Genomic DNA, 21,562 nt, shown 5'->3' on the forward strand with positions numbered 1-21,562 from the left:
TACCTATCACGCCTGGGGGCGGGGCCCCAAGAAAATGTGCGGCTGAGGTAGGAGAGACGACCTGTCTGTCAGCAGCTCCGCCCCGCCCCGCCCCGGGGAGCGTGAGGCGGCCGTGGGGAGCGTAGAGCTGTAGTTCCACCTCAGAGCGGAGCGGGATTCAGGCCGTTTTGGGGCGCTCTGCCCGTGGTCTTTGCTTGTCGCTACCCCAGCACATCTACATAACTAGCAAAAAAATCAGACATTTGACGCTTTAGGAAAAGGCCTTAGTTTTCTTTTGTGAACAGTTTACTTACTGAAACACTTTCTGAGTATTTACTGAGTCTGAGCGATTACATACATAAACATTTAATTTCCCAAGCAACCCTATGAGGTAGAGGCTATTACCTCCATTTTACAGATAACTTAGAAACAGAATGGCTAAATGAGGGAGAGAGGCAAATCTGAAACCAGCCCTCATTCTAATTATCACCCCCTTTTGCCTCTCAGAGAGGAAAGAGCATGGGACGGAGAATAAGGAAATACTACAATAGTTGTGGTTGAGACCCTGACTGAAATTCTCTATCGTTCCTAAATAACGCGGGTATATAGAAAGAGCACACACAATCCCAATTTTATAATCCTTTAAGGATTTTTTTTTTTTTTTTTTTTTTTTTTTGTAGTTGAAAGCATCTCTTTTTTTCCCTTCTTGTGGAAATGAACTAACATCTTCCACATAAACTTCCTGGATCTTTTTTGCACCCAACCTCCCCAAGCACTCTTATCTGCTATCAGTTTAAATTTAAATAAGAGATTTCTCCACTGCCAAAACCGTTTTGGCTCAGTGGATAGAGCCTCGGCCTGGGGACTCAATTCCGGTCAAGGGCATGTACATTGGTTGCGGGCACATCCCTAGTAGGAGGTGTGCAGGAGGCAGCTGATCGATGTTTCTCTCTCATCGATGTTTCTAGCTCTCTATCCCTCTCTCTTCCTCTCTGTAAAAAATCAATAAAAATATTTTTTTTAAAAAAGAGAGATTTCTCCACTACCAACGAGGAGGTGAGCATAGAGAATCCACAAGAACAGCAGTTTAGCCACAAGAAATTATTAAAACAAAAATTGGAGAGTGGTGGGACAGGTGAAATGCTGTTTCCAGAGAGTAGGGTAGCCCTGAAATGTATTCAACAAATTATTTACTGAACACCTAAGTGCCAGACACTAGAGAACAAGGAAGACAACCCTGCTTTTTTGTTTTTTTTGTTTGTTTGTTTGTTTTTAAATATATTTTATTGATTTTGTACAGAGAGGAAGGGAGAGAGATAGAGAGCCAGAAACATCGATGTGAGAGAGTCATCAATCAGCTGCCTCTTGCACACCCCCCACCGGGGATATGCCCACAACCAAGGCACATGCCCTTGACCGGAATCGAACCCGGGACCCTTCAGTCCCCAAGCCGACGCTCTATCCATTGAGCCAAACCGGTCCTGGCAACCCTGCTTTTTTGAAGTAAACATTCTAGAGTAGCTTGGATTGTGGATGCAATACTAACATATGATTTATATACACTCCAATCCTCAAAGGGTACAAAGAAGACATGTTATAAATACCCTATAACTCGCTGACCGGCTCAATGGATAGAGGGTCAGCCTGCAGATTAAAAGGTCCCAGATTCGATTTCAGTTATGGGCATATACTTTGGTTGTGGGCACATCCCCAGTATGGGATGTGCAGGAGGCAGCTGATTGATGTTTCTTTCTCTCTCCCTTCCTCTCTGTAAAAAAATCAATAAAATATACTCAAAAAATATAAAAGTGGCAGTGTTCACTTATTAAAATAAATAAATAAATAAATATACCCTGTAGCTGAAACCGGTTTGGCTCAGTAGATAGAGCGTCAGTCTGCGGACTGAAAGGTTCCGGATTTGATTCCTGTCAAGGGCATGTACCTTGGTTGCAGACACATCCCCAGTAGGGGGTGTGCAAGAGGCAGCTGATCCATGTTTCTGTCATTGATGTTTCTAACTAACTCTCTGTCCCTCTCCCTTCCTCTCTGTAAAAAAATCAATAAAATATATATATTAAAAAAAAAAATACCCTGTAACTCAAAACTAGCCAGAGGCAGTCACATTACAGAAAAGTTTGGAATCAGAATCTGCAATCAAATGTGGCCATATAAAAAAGGGAGTATTGCCAAAACCGGTTTGTCTCAGTGGATGGAGCTTCGGCCTGAGGACTGAAAGGTCCCGGGTTCGATTCCGGTCAGGGGCTTGTACCTTGGTTGTGGGCTCATCCCCGGTAGGAGGTGTGCAGGAGGCAGCTGGTCGATGTCCTCTCTCATCGATGTTTCTAGCTCTCTCTCTCTTTTCCTCTCTGTAAAAAATCAATAAAATATATTTAAAAAATAAAATATAAAATAAAAAATAAAAAAAACATTGAGGTTCTCGATATTAAAAATAAAGAAGTAAAGGAGTATTAAAACTATAATTGGAACAGTGTAAAGAGGAATTAAGAACTAGATAGAGATGCAACAAAGATTTTGTTTAATTAGAAGGTTTTAGTTAAAAAGAAAAAAAAGATACTTCTGCTGAGCCCAGAACAGACAAAAAATCCTATTTAGAACCACTTCCCTCTAAATTGAAGAGGGGACAGATTTTATTTATGGGTCAAGATAACAAAATTTTTGTGCTGTTTAACAAAGTAGATGGCTGTTTTTAATCCATTGCACTCTTTGTTAGCTATTGAATAGGTTAAAGTGGACTGAGGGTGTTTGTTGAGGTTGGGAAAGATGAATTCTTTTCTTTTTTATTATTAAGAGTACCTTTTTAAAGCTAGGGACAGTGAAATAAAGCAGGGCTTAGGAGAGAAGCAACAAGAGAAAACTGGGACCTTTCAGTCCACAGACAGACGCTCTACCACTGAGCCAAACCGGCTTTGGCGAATGTCAAACTCTTGCTCTTTAATGTTTTTTTATTTTAGAGAAAGGGAGAGGGATAGAGAGGTAGAGACATCACTTGGCTGCCTCCTGCATGTCCTCCCCCGCTGGAGATTGAGCCCACAACCCGGGCATGTGCCCTGACCAGGAATCGAGCAGAACCTCTTGGTTCATGGGTCAATGCTCAGCATTAAGCTAGACCAAACTCTTGCATTTTCTATAATCCTCTTCATCTCAGTATATGACAACTCCATCCTTCCAGTGGGTCAGGGCAAACAAGTGGCAGTCATCCTTGACTTCTTTTTCTTCTAACCTTATAGCAAACACTACAGGTTCCAACTTTAAGATATGTAATTTCTCATTATCTTTAGCACTTCCAACCTGATTCAAGCCACTCTTTTCTCTCAATTATTGTGAGCCTCTTTACCCTTGATTCCTACAATCCATTTTGAACAGAAGCCCAAATGAACATTTAAAAAATTTTTTTCCAAATGAACATTTTAAAACCTAAGCTAGAGCATGTCACTTCTCTGCACAAAATGTTTCATTGGTGCCCTATTTCACTCTCTCTATAATGGCTTACAAGACCCTACAATATCTAGCCTTTTATTTCCCCTCTAACCACATATTCTACTTTCTCCTCTCCTCACTTATTTTCATACTGGCTTCCTTGCTCTACTACCTCAGAACCTTTGCCATTTGTTTCCTGGAATGCTCTTACCCCAACTATTTCCATGGCTTGCTCCCTCACCTCTTCAGATCTTTGCTGAATTGTAATTTCATGAGACCTTCCTCCCTAGCCATCTTTCCAATTTCAACACTCTACTTACCTGCTTGCTCTCTCTCTACCTGCTTGGTTGCGCGCGCTGTGTGTGTGTGTGTGTGTGTGTGTGTGTGTGTGTGTGTGTACGCGCGCGCTCCCCTCCTTCCCTGCTTTACATTCTCCAAAGTACTTATTATTGAATTGTTTTACTTGTCTTCCTACCACTAGAATATAAGTTCTACAAGGACAGGATGTTTTTGTTTGTTTACTGCCATACTCCCTAGAAGAGAGTACACAGTACTTGGTAGGTACTATTTTCTAGTGAAGGAATAAATGAAAGGTAAGGAAGTGCCTGAAACTATTTTTCAGAAAAGATGTCTCTAGTACAGCAGGTCCTTCAATTAATTTCCTTGTGTTCAACATCGGTTATAACTTTGAGAACAAATCCCTTCCCCACCAAGGCCACTGTGTGGAGTTTGCACTTTCTTCCCATGTCTGTGTGGGCTTTCTCCAGGCACTCCCACAGCCCAAAGATGTGGAGTTAGTTTTGTGTCAAGTATCCGAGTATGGGTGTGTGATGAGTCCTGATGGGTATCCTGTCCATGGTGGGTTGAAAAATCATTATCTTACTTGTTTCTATTAATCTTGCTTAAGTGAATGTATAGTTCACATCTATTTCAGTGTTTAATATTAGGTTTGGGGTCTTTATTTACAAGTTTGGTAACTTTTTTTTCTCACCGGAAATATGCTATAGCAGTGGTTGGCAAACTCATTAGTCAACAGAGCCAAATATCAGCAGTACATCGATTGAGATTTCTTTTGAGAGCCAAACTTCTTAAACTTCTAACGCCACGTCTTCAAAACAGACTCACCCAGGCCATGGTATTTTGTGGAAGAGCCACACTCAAGGGGCCAAAGAGACGTATGTGGCTCGTGAGCCACGGTTTACCGACCACTGTGCTATAGGAACTTAATCTTGTTAATGTCTATTAGCTTATAGTAAAATTGGTTTCCTTACCCATCGTTTCACTTAAAATGTCAGTTTCCAAGAATCTATCAATGACATTAAGACTTACTATATTTTTTTTAAGAATGCTTTTACTTGCTTTTAGAGAGAATGGGGAGAAACATGGATCAATTGCCTCCCTCACACACCCCAACCAGGGGTCAAACTCACAACCTTTTGGTGTACAGGATGTTCCAACTGAGCCACCTGACAAATACTATATTCAAGTTTTACTTGTTTTCATTATCTGTTGGTTTTGAGTATTACGTGAAACAATACTTATCTCCCTACCCTGAGATTCCACAGTGCAAAAAGGTAGAACAAGGACATGTGACAATCCACACATCAAATTAATTCAGTAGACCTTAGAGCTAATAAATACAGGATGGGGCAAAAGTAGGTTTATAGCTGTATGTGAAAGTTTACTCTTATATTATTTACTATTGTATTCTTTTCCATCTTAACAATTGTAGATCTACTTTTGCCCCACCTTGTATAAATTTCTGATGGAATCCACAGAAGTCATAGAAAAGGTTTCAAACTTTCTAAAGAAAGTTGAATGATAAGGATCAAACGAATTTATTTAGGTCTCAAAAGTGTGATGAGCTCTGGCCAGTGTAGCTCAGTTGGTTAGAGCATCATCCTGTACACCAAAAGATGGAAGGTTTGATTCCTAGTCAGGGCACATGCCCAGGTTTTTGGTTCAATCCCCAGTCGGGGTACATGCAGGGGGCAACCAATTGATGTTTCTCTCTTACATAGATGTTTCATTCTCTCTAAAAGTAAAAAAAAAAAATTTAAAGTGTGAGGAAAACTTATAAGCCTACCTCTGCATCAGTTAGCTTAACGAACCCTTTAATTGAGGGTACAATTGTACGCAACCTTTATATTGATTTGTCTCCATCTATTCCCAAGGATGATACAATTGATATTAACTCTATTAAAAAAGGCAAATCACTGTTTTTTTATTCTTCCATTCAACCTGACCAGAATTCCTAAAATGTCAGCAACTTACAGAAGTTTCAAATGTGCACAGTAAACAAAACTCTTGTCTTAATTTTTAAAAATGGAATGAACAGAACTCAAATGATTTTTCAGAAACATAAATAATTCTGCTCAATTTATTTTTTTCCTTTTAGAGCTTTTAAACTATAACTATTGCTAACTGTATTATAATTCTGGAGTACTTTAGCATAAAAATTATTTCCCTTTAAATGTGTAATGAACAAGATTTACCTGTGTATATGGTCTTTATTATATCCCAGGAAAAGAGTATTCACTATTAATTTTTCCAGGTACCACCAAGAATGCTATTATTTTTTCCTTTCAAATGCACTCCTTACCTATCCCATTTCATTTTTTTCAAAACCACATATAAAATTATGAATCACGTTTATAGTGCTTGCTAGATTAAGGAGTACATGTTGCTACCATCTGTTAGAGCTATATATTTTTTGTGTAGCAGTTACTCTCCCAAGTATCCACACAATATTAAATGAGGGTTTACTACATCATACTTTATACTCTCAGTTCATGTGATGACCAAATTTTAGGCCTTTCCAATGGACTCAATTCCCATAGGATCTTGTGTAGTAAGAACTAGCAAAAGTAAAACAAAACTATTATACAGTAAGAGCAATAAAATGACAGTTAAAGACTAACTGAAGACTCAATATGCAAAAATAACAATGAGTGTTTTATAATTAACATTTATTGATGGGATGGATAAATACAGATTGAGAAACATACTTGACAGCAATATATCAAACTGATAGCCAGACTATAAAATGTATACAACATCCTTTTTTTAAATTTAAAAAAACAATTTTTTATTTTTTTTACAAAGAGCCCTTACTGTAATGGTCACTTACATCCTATCATTCACATAACAACAATAGAGATACCAGGGGTAGCATCCAGAAGTGAGATGCCCCAAGGAGGGAAGAGGCAACAGCAGAATAATATGCTGCGAAAGAATTCTTAAGAGCAATACAAAGAAAACAGACAAAAATATCACCACAAAATTGTACCTGAGTGACATAGATTGGTAAAGTGTTTTACTTTTCTTTTTCATTCTTTGCTCTTTGGTCTGGTAAGAAAACGGACAATTTTAGGTGTGTGGAGTTCAGGTGGGAAAAAGGTCAGTTTCAAATCAGAAATCTAAGTTAACACTAAATTAGGCTGCTGCATTCTTTTCTTTGAGAGCTTAACCCAGCCAGCATCTCCATCTTGTAATCAATTTCAAAGTGATTAACCACTAATCAGTTAGGTCCTCAGCTTTCAAATGAAGACTTCCTGATAACCTGATGAATACATATTTGCTCTGGCTTCAATTAGCATGCTGTCAAGCATCCCTCTCCACACTTAACATGACAAAAACTCAATAATCTTTCTCTTCGTTTCATTCAACCATGAATACACACACTCATAAAGGGGGAGAGTAGACACAACTTTTTAATAAACATTCTTTTTCTTTTCATCCCTTTCCAATGCCAAGTTTATATTAAATACTTTAGAAACATTAAAATGGAAAGCACTCCCATTAAAAAATAATTATCATCCTAGACCATTCTATCAGGCAGGATTACAGTACCATGCTTGTTTAAAACTCACATCCAGAAGTATAAAAAGATAAAATAAAACTTGACAGGGTGATACCACATAACAGTTCCTAAACCATCAGGAGCAAGTAGTTAAAAGCTGTGTGTTAGTTAACAAGCAGCAACATGAGAAATTTGGGGAGGTATCAAAATCACTGAAGGTTTAAATGGGACTGCAGAGGACTTATTTCTCCACATGTGAGGGGTTGCATAGACTGCTAAAATTCTCCCAAACCCAAGAGAATAGTATTTGTATTCTAACTTCAAGATGGTCTAGAATTTCCCTTTTCCTAGCATTAGTATCAAAACAATTCATCAACGAAAGAATAATCCTCTTAAAAAATGATTTCCCAAGGTCCCAGGTTTCTGTGGGGAACACAGATGTGTTTAAAATCCAACCGTTCTGGGATAAGACCACCCCTCTAGTTGCCTTTGTCCAAGAAGCAAGGTGTCAGGGGTATGCCATTTCCAATATGGGGAATTAGATAGCATAGGCTTAAGGAAATCCAGCACTAATGTTACCATGATTTTATTTCTGTATCCTAATCCAATGCTGTTTCTAACTGGAAATTTTATTTCTATTTGCTCAGGTGAAGCCAGTAATACCAAATTATAAAAAAGAATGCATTAAATCAAAACACTAAAATCATTTTTTTAAAAAGAAAAAGAAGCCGAGGGTCTCAGATATGGAAACACATTGATTCATGAGTGAAAAGACTAAACTAATTCATAAGTGTTTTCTAAACCCAAAAGCATAACTGATACTTCAGAAGACCAATTTAGCTTTAGATTAATGCTTCATTAAGAGTTCAGCTAAGAGCAACACAGGTATTGATTAACAACCTTAAGGACAATCCACAGGTATTTGTTTTTACCAACATGAGACTCAATCCAAGTTTAGGAATGAGATTTATAGAACTTGAGGTTCTAGGCCTGCTTACTACCACTTATCCTTGATAGTTTACATTAAAGGGGGGTGAGGAGAAACCATGTTTACTGGACTAACTTTAATGTATAAATCTCATTTCTCACCCTTTGAAAGTGTGAGGGGAGAGAAGAAATCACACAACCCTCTGAAGCCTAAGTTTGCGAGAATTTGGATAATATGCATGCTACTTCACAGGCACACTGCTAATCCAAAGACAATGCAACAGCTTCATGCACAGCCCATAAGCTGGTTCATGACATATAAATAGATCTAAAAGCAGACATGGTAGGTATCTTAAAACAGTATCAGGAGGCATTAATGTAGAAAAGTCTCTAAACTGATCTATACCAGCAATGATCTAGTAGTGCATAAGCCAGACTACACAGCATAAAGCAGCTCTTAGGCTTCAGTAAGCACTTTTTTCTAGTTCACTCCTGACAAAGTTTTAAGGAACTAAGTAGGCTGCCATAGGGAATTGCAAATGAAGCCAAGCGGATATGTATGTTCTGTGGTGAAGGAGTACATGTGATTAGAAAATATGCAACATTTGATGAGAAAAATCAAAAGTTGGAGAAGACATTTTCATAATTAAGTCAGTGATAATCAATTCCACAAAGACACAGAACCAAACTAAATAGCCTTCTTGGAAGGCCAAGAAGGAAAGCAGAATCCACCAAACAAAATCTAAACAAATAGCCTATATTTAGTAAAGACACCACACATCTACCAATTAGCACAACATACACTGTATGAAGGAGAGAGAGGAAAATGTCATCTATAAAAGTGAAGTGACATTCCATGTAAAAAAATACTAATTTATAGACTGGCAGAGAGCTCATTTTACACAGTAATGGCAGGCACTCTAGACAGTTCAAATATGACAAGATGCTGGATACTAATGCACCTTCGGTTAAGTATACTGTACAAATAAATTCCTTCCTACATTAGGTCAGTGCACCGTCAATTCCAACTGCTTCAGTATTCTCCCCAATCTGTTCCTGGCAAGCAGCAGCACATGTACAACTCCTGTCTCCCCATGATTTCCAATAAAAACATTTCAATTTGTCCATAAGGAATATTTGGTATGAAGGAAGCTCCATTAAAAAACAAGACAAATTCAAATTGTATCTTTTTTCCACAGCAAAAAATAAAAATAAAAATGCCACAAAGACCAAAGAATATCACATCAAATTATCTATAGCTAGGTGGCATTTTCAGTTAGACAACTTGGTTTATTAGAATTCTTCTAGTCTCTTAAAAGATTTCTTTCCTCAACAAAAACGTTCACTCTTAAAATCTGGGAGAATCAAGCACCCATAAGAACAGACACCTGGTCCATTTTTTAAAAGGATTCTTAGAAGTCTGAAGAACTTCTGCCTAGCATCTAAAGTCACCAAGAATGGACTATCTACACGTAACAGTATATGTGGGCTAGGCTTGCTCACTCTCATGGCACCAGTACTGTTAATTCACAAGCTCCAATCTCTGAAGACATATAGGCTACAAAAAAAATGAGGATGCAGCGGTTCCCCTTCAGCTATACAGATAAAAAGCAAGTCTCACATTTATAATATAATTTAAAATACAATGTCCTAACAATTCCCAAATCACAATTTCACTGTTTTCAGGATCCTCTAGCTCCATGGCTTTTCCCAGAACTATTCTCACATATGGTCTGGGCTTTCACAGGTAGGATGTACAGCACATACCCCTTCCCATCTGAGACCCTGAGACTGCTCTCACTTGAACACTTTCCCAAAGGCCCAACTTGGAAAAAGACACACCCAATTCCATACAGCAGAAGCCAGCTTTGCTCTCCAAACCTTCTTCCTCAACCCCACCTTGGTTCTGATCAAAAGAAAAGGGGGTTAAAAGGAAGTTTTTATAATGGAGTCCAAAATCAGGCCATTGGCTGCACTTGCCCAACTTGAATTTAGAAGGCTACAACTCAATGACAGCATAAAGAAAGGGGTTAAATATCATGTCAAATACATGCATCTTCCTTTATGTTCTAAAGGCCACACCGTAGTCTCTCTAGTAGACTGTTGGGAAGTGAAAAATGGAGAGGGATAGGGAGGGAAAAAGAGAAAACATGATACTTAAACACACACACTCTTAAAAACATACATACCCACACTTGCATACACACTTACAGGTCTCAACACTTCAAGTGGCCAAAGTCTATCTCAGAGATCAAGGCCAAAAAAAGCCTACCCTCCCGACCCCCTTCACACCCTCCACCCTCCAATCCCACCCCCAGGATTCATTGCTATGTATTTCATACACACAGCAAAATCCCTATCCCTTTCCCAATTATATATAAAAAAAAGAAAAACTAAACAGATAACTTACTTTCTTTAAATTATTTTTTAAAGTCTCTTAAAAGATTTTGACGTTTAAATACTTCCTCTCTTCTGACATATTAAACACCAAAAAGATCCACAACTGTCTGATATAACAAACCCTCCATATTTCAGTCCTGGCAAGAAGAGGGAAGATATCAACTCTAATTTACCTAATTAAGAGGTGGAGAGGCCAAGAATAGAGAAAGTATTATTTTTCTTTCACAGCTTCAACATCTTCTCACTTTTCTAATACCAATAAAAACTATAAAATAGTTACATTTCTGAGGCAGCAGTTACAATAACCAAGGCCCTCTACCATCCTCCCACTTATGTCTCAATATTAATTTATTCCCTAGTCCAAGAAGGGAGACATATTTCATTAGGGAAGTAATTTTCTTAGTTCAGAATCAGTAGTTTAAAAAAAAACCAAAAAAACCAAAAACAAAAAAATGCGTTTTTAGTTTTTCTTCTCTTTTTTTTCTTTTTCATTTAGGAAGGGGTGGAAGTGGTGGAGGAGGTTCTGAAGGTAGAGGTGGTAGTCGGGGTTTGTCCGTATTGCCAGATCTGGAGGACATTCCACCAGCCCGTGGATTTAGATATTCACCGTAAGAATGAACAAATTCAAATGCAGGTGGCGGAGTGGGCTGAACACCCTGGGCACTGAGAAGGGAATGAAGCATATTCACAGTATCTTGATAGTCTATTGTCTGGGTTGTATTGTGACCATTGGCCCCAGCAGGGCCCTTATCCAGTTTCATATGAGGAACTCGAGTTTTACAGCTAGGCTGTGAAAAATGAAGGCCACTTGTGTCTGAGCTATGCCCAGGCAACTGGGCCATTGCAGGAAGAGGAGGGAAGGAGAAATTTATGGAAGAGGATTTAGTACTCTTGGCAATCTTTGCCGGATGATCAAGCACTGCTCCTCCAATCTCTTCAGGGGGACCCCTTTTACGAGCAGAACTGGAAGAGGAGAAAGAACTAGACAAACTATAGGCTTTGTGTCCTAGGGAGCTTGCCTGGCTACTATGTTTTGGATCACCTGGCCGTTTGTTCCCAGTACCAGCTGGAAGCTGTGAGTGAGAGTGCTTGTGTGAGTGGTGATTATGATGATGATGATGATTAGATGGATGAGTCTTGTGCTTTTCTTTGTGCTCTCTGCTTTTTGTGATACTATCATCCACAGAATTGTGCTTGTCAGATGCTGCGTGGACTTTAATGCGCATTTTTATCTCCTCAGGTTTCAAAGAGGCAGCTTTATCTCCACTTGCCACTGGAATTCTCATTTTGAGAGCTGTTTTGTCAGCCTTTTCCAAAAAAGGCCGCTCAGGATTTTCTGAGCCCTCTATGGGCATTTTCAGAATGACTGAAGAATGGCTATCATGTTGAGACAGGAGATTCTGGGCAGCATATGCATACTGTGACTTCACATTGGCCTCCATGTTCTCCAGTTGCCTCTTCTGGGCAGCCAACTCTTCTGCATGCTTTGCACGGTATTCTTTCAGTGATACTTTAGCTGATGGCACGCTCTTACTGTTCTGCTTCTGAGAAATAAATGCATTTGAACTATCCTGTTGCAAGGAATGATCAGCTCCTGTAAGTGCTACATTCTCACTAGTCCGATGACCCTGAGCAGGTTCCAGTTTAAAAGGTTGGGAGGACAGCCAACGCTCGCCCTGCAATATATCCACATTGCTTATGTTGCTGGATGACTCTTCAGTGGCTGGAAGGGAAGGCACTGAACTTGTGGTAGAAGAAGTTGACATGCTCATTAAACCGGCAATAGTTGTGTCTGAAGAGCTTTGGGAAATCATATTGAGGATTGTCTGCTCGGAAGTGTTTGCCTCTGCTCCTCGGTCTGCTGCCTTTGTTTTCGTGGCAGCCGGGCATGCCTAGAATGAAGCAAATGATATCTCTTCACTTCAGGTAATTTATTATATGGAAAAACCACTGAAATGAATAGACTGTGCTTGCTTTGACATTGAATCTTTTCGTAACCCATAACCAAGAGACTACTGTAACATGAGATTGATAATTACCATCAGGAGACATAAGATTTTAAAAACCTTCAATCAAGAGTCATGCAAACAGGATCTCAAAGAGATATCTGAACTCCCATGTTCATTGAAGCATTATTCACAATAACTAAGACATAAAAGCAACCCAAGTTTCTATCTATGAATGGATTTTAAAAATGTGATATATGAACTATTATTTAGTACTTAAAAAAGAGGAGAAGATTTTGGGAAGATTACAGAGTAGAAGCACCAGTAATCTATCTCCCCACCAAACATCTGCACTGGCAGAATCTGTCTGATGGTAACTATTTTGGAACTCTAGAGTCTTTTGAAGGCTTGCAACTTCCATGGTAAGCCTGGAATAGAAATTGGGGTTAATTTCCATCAATTTCATTTCTCAGCACAGTAGAAACCAGCCATTGCCGACCTCCAGCCAGCAGCTGTGTATCCATTTCTGGTGTAGTTTCACAAACCTTGGGAAGTTTGGGTTAGCAAAAATGATTCCATCCTTCAAATACTGGACATCTGTGCTATGATCAATGAATGCTGCTTCAGATCACAGAAGCACAAGCCAAGAAACAGGCAGTCATTGTTGTTGCACTTCCCTCCATTGTTTCAAGTCCCTCCTCCCGCCTCTGGCTGAAACAACTTCCAGGGGATTTAAAAGACCACCATTCCCCCCTATCACTTTTTTGTTTTTCCCCCTTATAGGAGCCAGACATTAAAGAATAGCACATTCAAAAACAACTCCATATACAAGGAAAATTAGAAAATGACCATCTATATCCAGGGAAAGGCTCTGAATGTGGTGGCAGGGGGGGCCAATCAGGGGTCAGTGGCTGGGGGAGGGGCCATGAGAGGTTGGCTGGTCAGCCCCACTCCCGATTGGTGCAGGGGCAAGCGATCAGGGGCAGAGCTGGCTGGGGGGAGGGGCCGCGGGCAATCAGGGTGGTGGTGGCTCACTGGGGGCAGGATCGGCCAGGGGAAGGGATCGCAGGCAGTTGGCTCGCTGGCCCTGCCCCTGATCAGGGTTGGAGGGCTAATCTGGTGTGGGGTCAGGTGGGGGGAGGGACTGCAGGAGGTTGGCCAGCTGGCCCCACCCCCCAATCAGGCCAGTTTGCCAGCCGCAGTGGGTTTCATAGCAACTGGTTGTTCTGGTCATTATGGTGTTCTGATTGCTGGCTTTTTATATATTTAGATTTAAAAATGACCTACATGCTCTCCAGCACTTAAAAAACATTTTTTAAAAATATATATATTTTATTGATGTTTTACAGAGAGGAAGGGAGAGGGATAGAAAGTTAGAAACATATTATAGATGAGAAAGGGACATCGATCAGCTGCCTCTTGCACACTTCCCACTGGGAATGTGCCCGCAACCATGGCACATGCCCTTGACCGGAATCGAACCCAGGACCTCTCAGTCCGCAGGCCAAAGCTCTATCCACTGAGCCAAACCTGTCCTGGCTTAAAAAACATTTTAATAACGTACTAACGTCTGTAACCTGAAGTCAAAACTTCTTGGTAAGGGTAATGCCTTACGCAGTGGTCGGCAAACTCATTAGTCAACAGAGAGGCAAACCACGCTCGTGAGCTGCAGTTTGCCAACCAGTGCCCTAGGCAAACTCATTTTCTGCAACTTATTCAACTCAAAAGAAAATTAAGCTTATCAGTCTGGATTTCTGAGAAATGCAGGTAATATTTTGCTTTTGTTTTTTGTTTGTTTGTGTGTGTGTTTGTGTTTTAAGTATTTTTATTGAATTTGAGAGGAAGAGGAAGAGAGAAAGAAAAACACCTCTGCTGCTTCCTGCACATCCTCTACCAGAAATCGAACTGGCAACCTGGGTATCTGCTGACTCAGAATCAAACCAATAACCTTTGGGTATACGGGACAAGACCAACCGAGTCACACCAGCCAGGTCAGGAATGTGTTCCATTTGTTTTTTAAATTTGTTTTTGTTGATTTCAGAGAGAGGAAGGGAAAGGGAGAAAAAGATAGAACATCAATGAGAAAGAATCACTGATCAGCTGCCTCCTGCATGCCCCATACTGGGGATCGAGCCTGAAACCCGGACATGTGCACTGCCCAGGAATCAAACCGTGACCTCCTGGTTCATAGGTCAATGCTCAACCACTGAGTCATGCTGGCTAGACTCAGGAATGTTTTTAAATAAACTTTCTGACACTGGATAAAAAGAGGTATTATTTCATTATTCATAAGACTTTGAAAAATATTTGAAAGACAACATAAAAACAAAGTTCTAAAATCCATTGCAAAAGTAGGTAAAATAAAAACAAAGTTATGGTATCAGCTCTAACCTTGTAGAGCTCTATCAGAAGTCAACATTCTATGACTCAGAGAAGCCATGTTTCTCCCCTTAACAGTCTCCACACAGAAGATACTCAACCAATGTTGCTTACCAAATGACTGTATCACAAGAGTTGTAAAACAAAAGAAATTCTACTATCACCAACCGTCATTACCTCTGGGCCAGTACCCCAAGATATGAAGTTGGAGTTATGATAGCTGCATAACTACAAAAAGGGAAATTCCAAACCTAGGGTATATATCCACTTCTGGTGCAGTCAAAAGAAGAAAATAGTTTGTCCTGTTCCATAAGCTGACAGCAATAATTCTTACCCTCCAATTCCGAATTCGTTTGAGCCTGTTGGGGGTTTTCTCCAGAATCTGTAGAAATTCATGTGTCAGTTCTACAAATGAAATAGAGCATTTAAGAAAAACTCACAGAGAGACAAAGTAATGAAACAAGATTTACCTCAACTAACTATTTTCATCTGAATCAAGTCACCTTTGGCCAAATATGTGACAGATCAAGATGAAGTGCTTTTCAAGGACCCTTACTCTAAAACTTACCATCTAAAAGTTCCAAGGTCACAGTGGCGTCAACATACTCCCACCAGTGCTTCCCATCAGTTGAGACTGGGATCTCCCAGTTGGACCACTTGCAAGCCAGATGAATGCAGACACAGGCCACTACAGGAGGTGTGTACTGCAGGCTAAATGTGGTCAAATGCAGGCTGACATCAGAGGGAAGGAAACAAGAGAGTATCATGAGCTCTCAATTCTGAACCCAAAGTTAAAACTCTCCATTATTGAAAAAAAAGTAAAAAACAAAAAAACAAAAAAAAAACCACCACTGGCAAGCAAGTAGGGTAAGAAATATCCAGTGCTCTGATTCAGCACTAAACATTATTTTCCATTAACCCACCTGCTCAGTTAACATTTATAAATTTTCTGACTACACATCATTCAATTCACATAACTGATGGACTAAAAACAAAAATAAAAATCTAAAACAAACTGTGTACTAAATTTTTTAAAACAAGCATCAATTATTCTGAAAATAAGCTCAGAACTTAAGGAAAATGATAAGATTTTTGATATGTATAATTTCTAAATCAAATACCTAAGAAAATATCCTAAAAATTATCTTGTCTTTTGCCAATCGTACGTCAGGTCTATTTAAAAGAAAAATAGACAATCAGTCTCTCAAGTGTGAATATGCTCAACTGCTGCTTTATTTTTAAAATTTCTCTTATCAGTCTATTAAAATGAACTTCTTAGCCCTGACAGTCATTAGGAATATCTTTGGTTTCCATGAACAACCAATAGATTGGAGATAAGAATGAGTAAGTCATTTGATAATACAAGTTATGTATTAATTTTTTCTTTAAAAAGAAAAAGTATTAAAATTCTTTACACATATATATGACTATTTATCTGGGAGTATGAGAAAAAACAAAGTCTTTTAAAATCCTTCAACTCATATTTTCAATCACTATCAATGAATTCCAAGTTTACCAACTTTCAGAACTATGCTCTTGGATATTTTAAAGCTAAGTAACATGCAGAATTAAAAATGTTATCAATTAGTAGTATACAATTACATCAACTTAGCAAATTATTCTAGTTTACTAAGTGCCAGACCTGCCATCTTTCCTTATGCCCTTCAAAAAAGTGACAATCCCAACTCAAGTAAAGTCCTATCCCAAAAATATAAAGGAAAATATTAAAATATAAACCTGTTGGTTGCCATGAAGTAAGAAGTCTGTGCTAAGTCCTTGCTTGCTAAAAAAAAAAAAAAAAAAAAAAAAAAGTGAGGGGGGAAGGAAAAAATTATTAGTTCCATTTATTCTCAACAATAAATTAGTAAGCATTTAATATTTGCAAGGTAAATAATATAATGGTAAATGAAGTTGACATGGTCCCTGTACACCTGAAGTTTACATTCTATCAAAAACAGATTAGCAATTTTTAATTATAAATAACTGGATTGCTTCCAGACCTAAGAATTCAAGCTTTATCCTTTACACTAAGTATCTGACACTTGTTTAAAATGCAATCTCTGGACATCCTCCTTAGAGTTTTGACCAGTATGTTTGAAGAAGGACACAAACATTTTTAACAAGTACTCAGATTCTGATGCGATGGTTCACTGAGAAATACTAAATAAACTAGAGGATGAACTAATGTGGAGGCAAGATCAGAATTTAAAAGACCTTGATATGTTTTGGGAAAATGATTTGTGCTTTAAAATAATAAGTTTAAATTAAGTAACCTGTGATTTAATCCTAAAATAATCAAATAACAAGTTATTTAATATATTACCAAAAGAAAGTTCCTTCTTCCAAAACAAAAAAAACTGCTCTGAATGACAAAACAAATTTTAATATTCCTTAGATTAAATATTAGCATATATCCATCTCTAAGCCTATCCTTGCTCAACACAAGCCATTTAATGCTTTCAAAATATCAAAAACTCAGGGGAAATTTTTGGTATTTTCAGATAAAACACACATAAGCAAAATTCAAAATAAGCTAATTATCAGTTTGACCTACACAAAAGGTACTGAAGTGCACAATGATACGTTGGTATTCCTGAAACTATTTAAACTGAGTAAGAGAAACTAGGTTCCATGCAATTATCGATATTCAAGTTAAAAAGGACTGTCAATCAAGGAAATAATTTCAAATAACTTCTAAATAACCCTCTGGGTGGTCTTAAAGAATGCATAGGACAATCAATCGTACAATCAAATTAAGAGAGCCTACTCCCAAAATATCCTTAAAATTGCTATTAGTTATGATTTGATGACTTTTCAAAATCTACCCCCAGCTTTCACAACTAACCCTCAAGAGACTGACTCTTTAAATGGATATCACCTAAACACATTAATTAGCAGCTGTGTTACGTATTTGTCTACAGTAATTTGAGCCTCTAAATGGTAAAACAATTTTAGAGCACTGTCTCAAGCTGGGATTCCTTACCTCGAACAAGTTGAGTGCACTTTACCACATGTGTATGTGGGTGATCAATTGTTAGTTCAAAGCCTAAAAAAAGGTAACGCATTAAAAACAAAACTAAAGACATTTTGTACATCTGTTATCTGAGTCATCATTTAAGGCCTCCCTTGTTTTCCTTCCCAAATTACTGTTCAGAGGCTAATCCCACAGAACAGGCAGCACACTCCTCTCTAAGAAACATTGTCTCCAATGCTGCTTATAATATTTAGAGCTAGAAGATACCATTAAGATAGTAAAACTAATGCAATCTCAAGACCCTTGAAAACCAATAACCTCTAAACATAAAACACATTTTAGGTACAACAGAATGTAATAATATATGGTTGAAAGATATGGTTGAAAGGAGCAGTTTTAATCAAGTGTTGACATTTTAAAACCTATTCTCTTACCTCAATTTTGTTCCTTTTCATCATTTTAATTAAAAAAAATATATATGTATTTTATTGATTTTTTCTACAGAGAAGAAGGGAGATAGATAGTTAGAAATGTCGATGAGAGAAACATCAACCAGCTGCCTCTTGCACACCCCCTACTGGTGATGTGCCCGCAACCAATGTACATGCCCTTGACCGGAATTGAACCTGGGACCTTTCAGTCCGCAGACCGATGCTCTACCACTGAGCCAAACCGGCTTCGGCCATCATTTTAATTTTAATAGGTACTAATCATTTCATCCAACCCTAATGATCTTTATTAAAACTACTTGAGAAGGATCAGTGTTGTCCATAAAAATTTTCTGAGTTGATGAGACAAAAAAAATTTTAGATCAAGAAATTCTATTGAGAAATTTACATGATGTAAATTATTCTATGCAAGTACATATACATTTTTGGGAAGTGTGTGTGTGTGGGTGTATGTGTGGGGGGGGTGTGTGTGTGTGGTGTGGTAAGCAATAAAATCTTTATTTTCCATATTTGCTTATAAACTTTTTAAGGCAATATCTCTGATGAAAATAATAATACTAGATTAATAACAAAGTATCACCAGGATTTCCAATGAACTGCTATACAGCAGATCCTCAAGTAACTTTGTTTTGTTCAATGTCATCTATCTATATATATAAAAGCCAAGCAATCAGAACGATGGAATGACTGGATGACTAGAACCAGATCTCTATGACATGCACTGCAACAGCCAACTGGCCCGATGGGGCCCCAATCAGCACCCTCAACTGGCAGCAGCTCCTCCCGCCCCTGCTGGCACCCATTGGGACAAGACAGCCAAATCCCATCCATGCACAAATTCATGCCCTGGGACTCTAGTTTCATTATAATGTTGATGAGAAAAAGAAAAAAAATTGATTCCCAGCTGGGGCCACTGTCTATGTAGAGTTTGCACATCCTCCCCATGTCTGCATGGGTTTTCTCCAGGTAATCCAGTTCCCTCCTAAAGCCCAAAGATGTGCACATTATGTGAATTGGTGTGTCTAAACTATCTCAGTCTGAGTAAGTGTGAGCACGCCCAGCATGGAAGGCACCTTGTCAGGGTGTTCCTGCCTTGTGCTTTGAGCTGTCGGAATAGTTTTTCAGCCACCCTCAACTCTTGAGCTAAAATACTTGGATTGAAAAATAATTATCTTACTTGGCTTTTTTAATTAATCTTTCTTAAATGTATGCAGAGCTCACATTTATTTCAATGTGTAATATTAGAAGTATTTGGATCTTTATTTACAAGTTTGGTGATGTTTTTGTGACCAGAACTATGCAATATGAACTTGACTTTTATTTATATCAATTAGCCTATGATAAAATTAGTTTCATAATATATAGTTTCACTAAAGCCAGTTTCTAAGAACCTATTGATGAAGTGAGGACTTAATGTAGCTTGAATTCTTCCACCTACACTCTGCCATTCTAAACTCTGATTTCCAATTTAAAAACAAATGTTGTTATCTAAATATGATAGACTATAAAAATCCATGGAAGGAAAAGAGTCCTTTAAATAGTTGCTGCCATTAGTTATCAAAAAATTAAAAACCGCCAAACCTTAAAAAGCAAATCATGAATCCCAGAATGAGGAGGGGAAAAGGACTGCTAACTGCTATTTCAGAGGTCAGTGTGTCTTTATCATTTCTTCTATATAGGTAAAACTGGGCTCAATAACCTCTAAATTTGCAAAACCTTTCCAAAAATTTGTCCTCCTGTTTCCTATTTTGCAAAAGTTAAAAACATATCATATTATATGAATGTTTCTTTAATGTGTTAAAGGGAAATAAACTTACCTAAAGTCTGCAGAATTATGCTTTCTAATATCACCAGATCTTGAACTTGTTGCAGGTAAGCCTGCAGGTGAGAAGACACGTAAGGTACAATATAGTAGCATAAAGTATAAACAATTCTTTTTTTTCTTTAAATATATTTTATTGATTTTTTACAGAGAGGCAGGGAGAGGGACTGAGAGTTAGAAACATAGATGACAGAGGAACATCGATCAGCTGCCTCTTGCACACCTCCTACTGGGGATGTGCCTGCAACCAAGGTATAACATATGCCCTTACCCAGAATCGAATACGAGACCCTGGAGTCCGCAGGCCGATGCTCTATCCACTGAGCCAAACCAGTTAGGGCTAAAGTATAAACAATATTAACACCCCTCCCAGAGAAAAAAACCCACAGAAGACAGGGGTGGAGTTATGAAATAGAGTAAGAATTGAAATTAATCTTTATCCCTATTCAGTACAGATTCTCCTTTTAAAAGAAAACAAAAAAAGGAGTATACTGAGAGAAAACACTTTATTCATAAATAGCTACAGAAAAAGCACATGAGATTTGGTTCATTTTCAGACTGACATTTTAGGTTTTATAGATCATTTGATATAACTTCAAGAAAATTAAAAATACAGCTTCTTCAACATCATCAGAATACATTTGCAGAGCCTTCTTATAGGCCAGCGTTTTTCAACCGCTGTTCCGTGGCACACTAGTGTGCCGCGAGATGTTGCCTGGTGTGCCGTAGGTGCAGACAAGAATTTTATAATTTTTCACTATTTTGTTTACTTAATATTTCATAATAAAGTAATTATAAAATACTTTCTTTGTGTTTATTTGATTCCTATTCAAGAGAATTACTTTATATATAGTCAATATAGGCACAGAGTTAAATTTTTTAACATTTTCTAATGGTGGTGTGCCTTGTGATTTTTTTTCATGAAACAAGTGTGCCTTTGCCCAAAAAAGGTTGAAAAACACTGTTATAGGCAATGTCAAACATTTGACTCCTGTTAAAACTTCCCCTTTGGGCCGAAACCGGTTTGGCTCAGTGGATAGAGCGCCAGCCTATGGACTGAAAGGTCCCAGGTTCAATTCCGGTCAAGGGCATGTACCTTGGTTGCAGGCACATCCCCAGTAGGGAGTGTGCAAGAGCAGCTGATCGATGATTCTCTCTCATCGATGTTTCTAATTCTCTATCCCTCTCTCTTACTCTCTGTAAAAAAATAAATATATTTAAAAAAAAAAAAAAAAAAAAAAAACTTCCCCTTTGGGGTAATGCTAGATTTCTAAAACTTCATAGGAGAGTTCAAAGAAGAGGGAGCAAACAATAATGGAAGCAACCTCACTAATAATGTTTTAATATTGATTATATGCTAAAATAACACTTATGATTAAATAATTATACAAAATATATTGAAATTGTTTTTCAACTAGTGGTAGTGGGGGAGGGGGTGTCCCTCAG

At 38.2% G+C, this 21,562-nt stretch overlaps 1 protein-coding gene across 8 annotated transcripts in view; it reads right to left on the reverse strand.

The window, feature by feature from the left end:
* Window position 1: 1 nt before the first annotated feature.
* The window catches only part of CCNT1 (cyclin T1), a 50,469-nt gene continuing 28,908 nt past the window's right edge, over window positions 2-21,562 (reverse strand). For 2 of the 8 annotated variants that reach the window (XM_036458007.2, XM_036458009.2), the window contains 6 exons: window positions 20,112-20,172; window positions 17,855-17,917; window positions 16,609-16,654; window positions 15,440-15,603; window positions 15,206-15,276; window positions 9,341-12,438 (listed from right to left, as the gene is read on the reverse strand). In XM_036458007.2, coding sequence (XP_036313900.1) covers window positions 11,035-12,438; window positions 15,206-15,276; window positions 15,440-15,603; window positions 16,609-16,654; window positions 17,855-17,917; window positions 20,112-20,172 — 1,809 coding nt within the window. In that variant the 3' untranslated portion in view covers window positions 9,341-11,034. Of the gene's footprint in view, window positions 223-9,340; window positions 12,439-14,821; window positions 15,123-15,157; window positions 15,277-15,439; window positions 15,604-16,608; window positions 16,655-17,854; window positions 17,918-20,111; window positions 20,173-21,562 lie in introns of those variants that run through there. The other 6 variants (XM_036458010.2, XM_036458008.1, XM_045589014.1 and 3 more) reach the window with 5 other exon arrangements.

This window comes from Pipistrellus kuhlii, unplaced genomic scaffold (genome assembly GCF_014108245.1).
Source record: "Pipistrellus kuhlii isolate mPipKuh1 unplaced genomic scaffold, mPipKuh1.p scaffold_m20_p_3, whole genome shotgun sequence".
Classification (NCBI taxonomy): Eukaryota; Metazoa; Chordata; class Mammalia; order Chiroptera; family Vespertilionidae; genus Pipistrellus; species Pipistrellus kuhlii.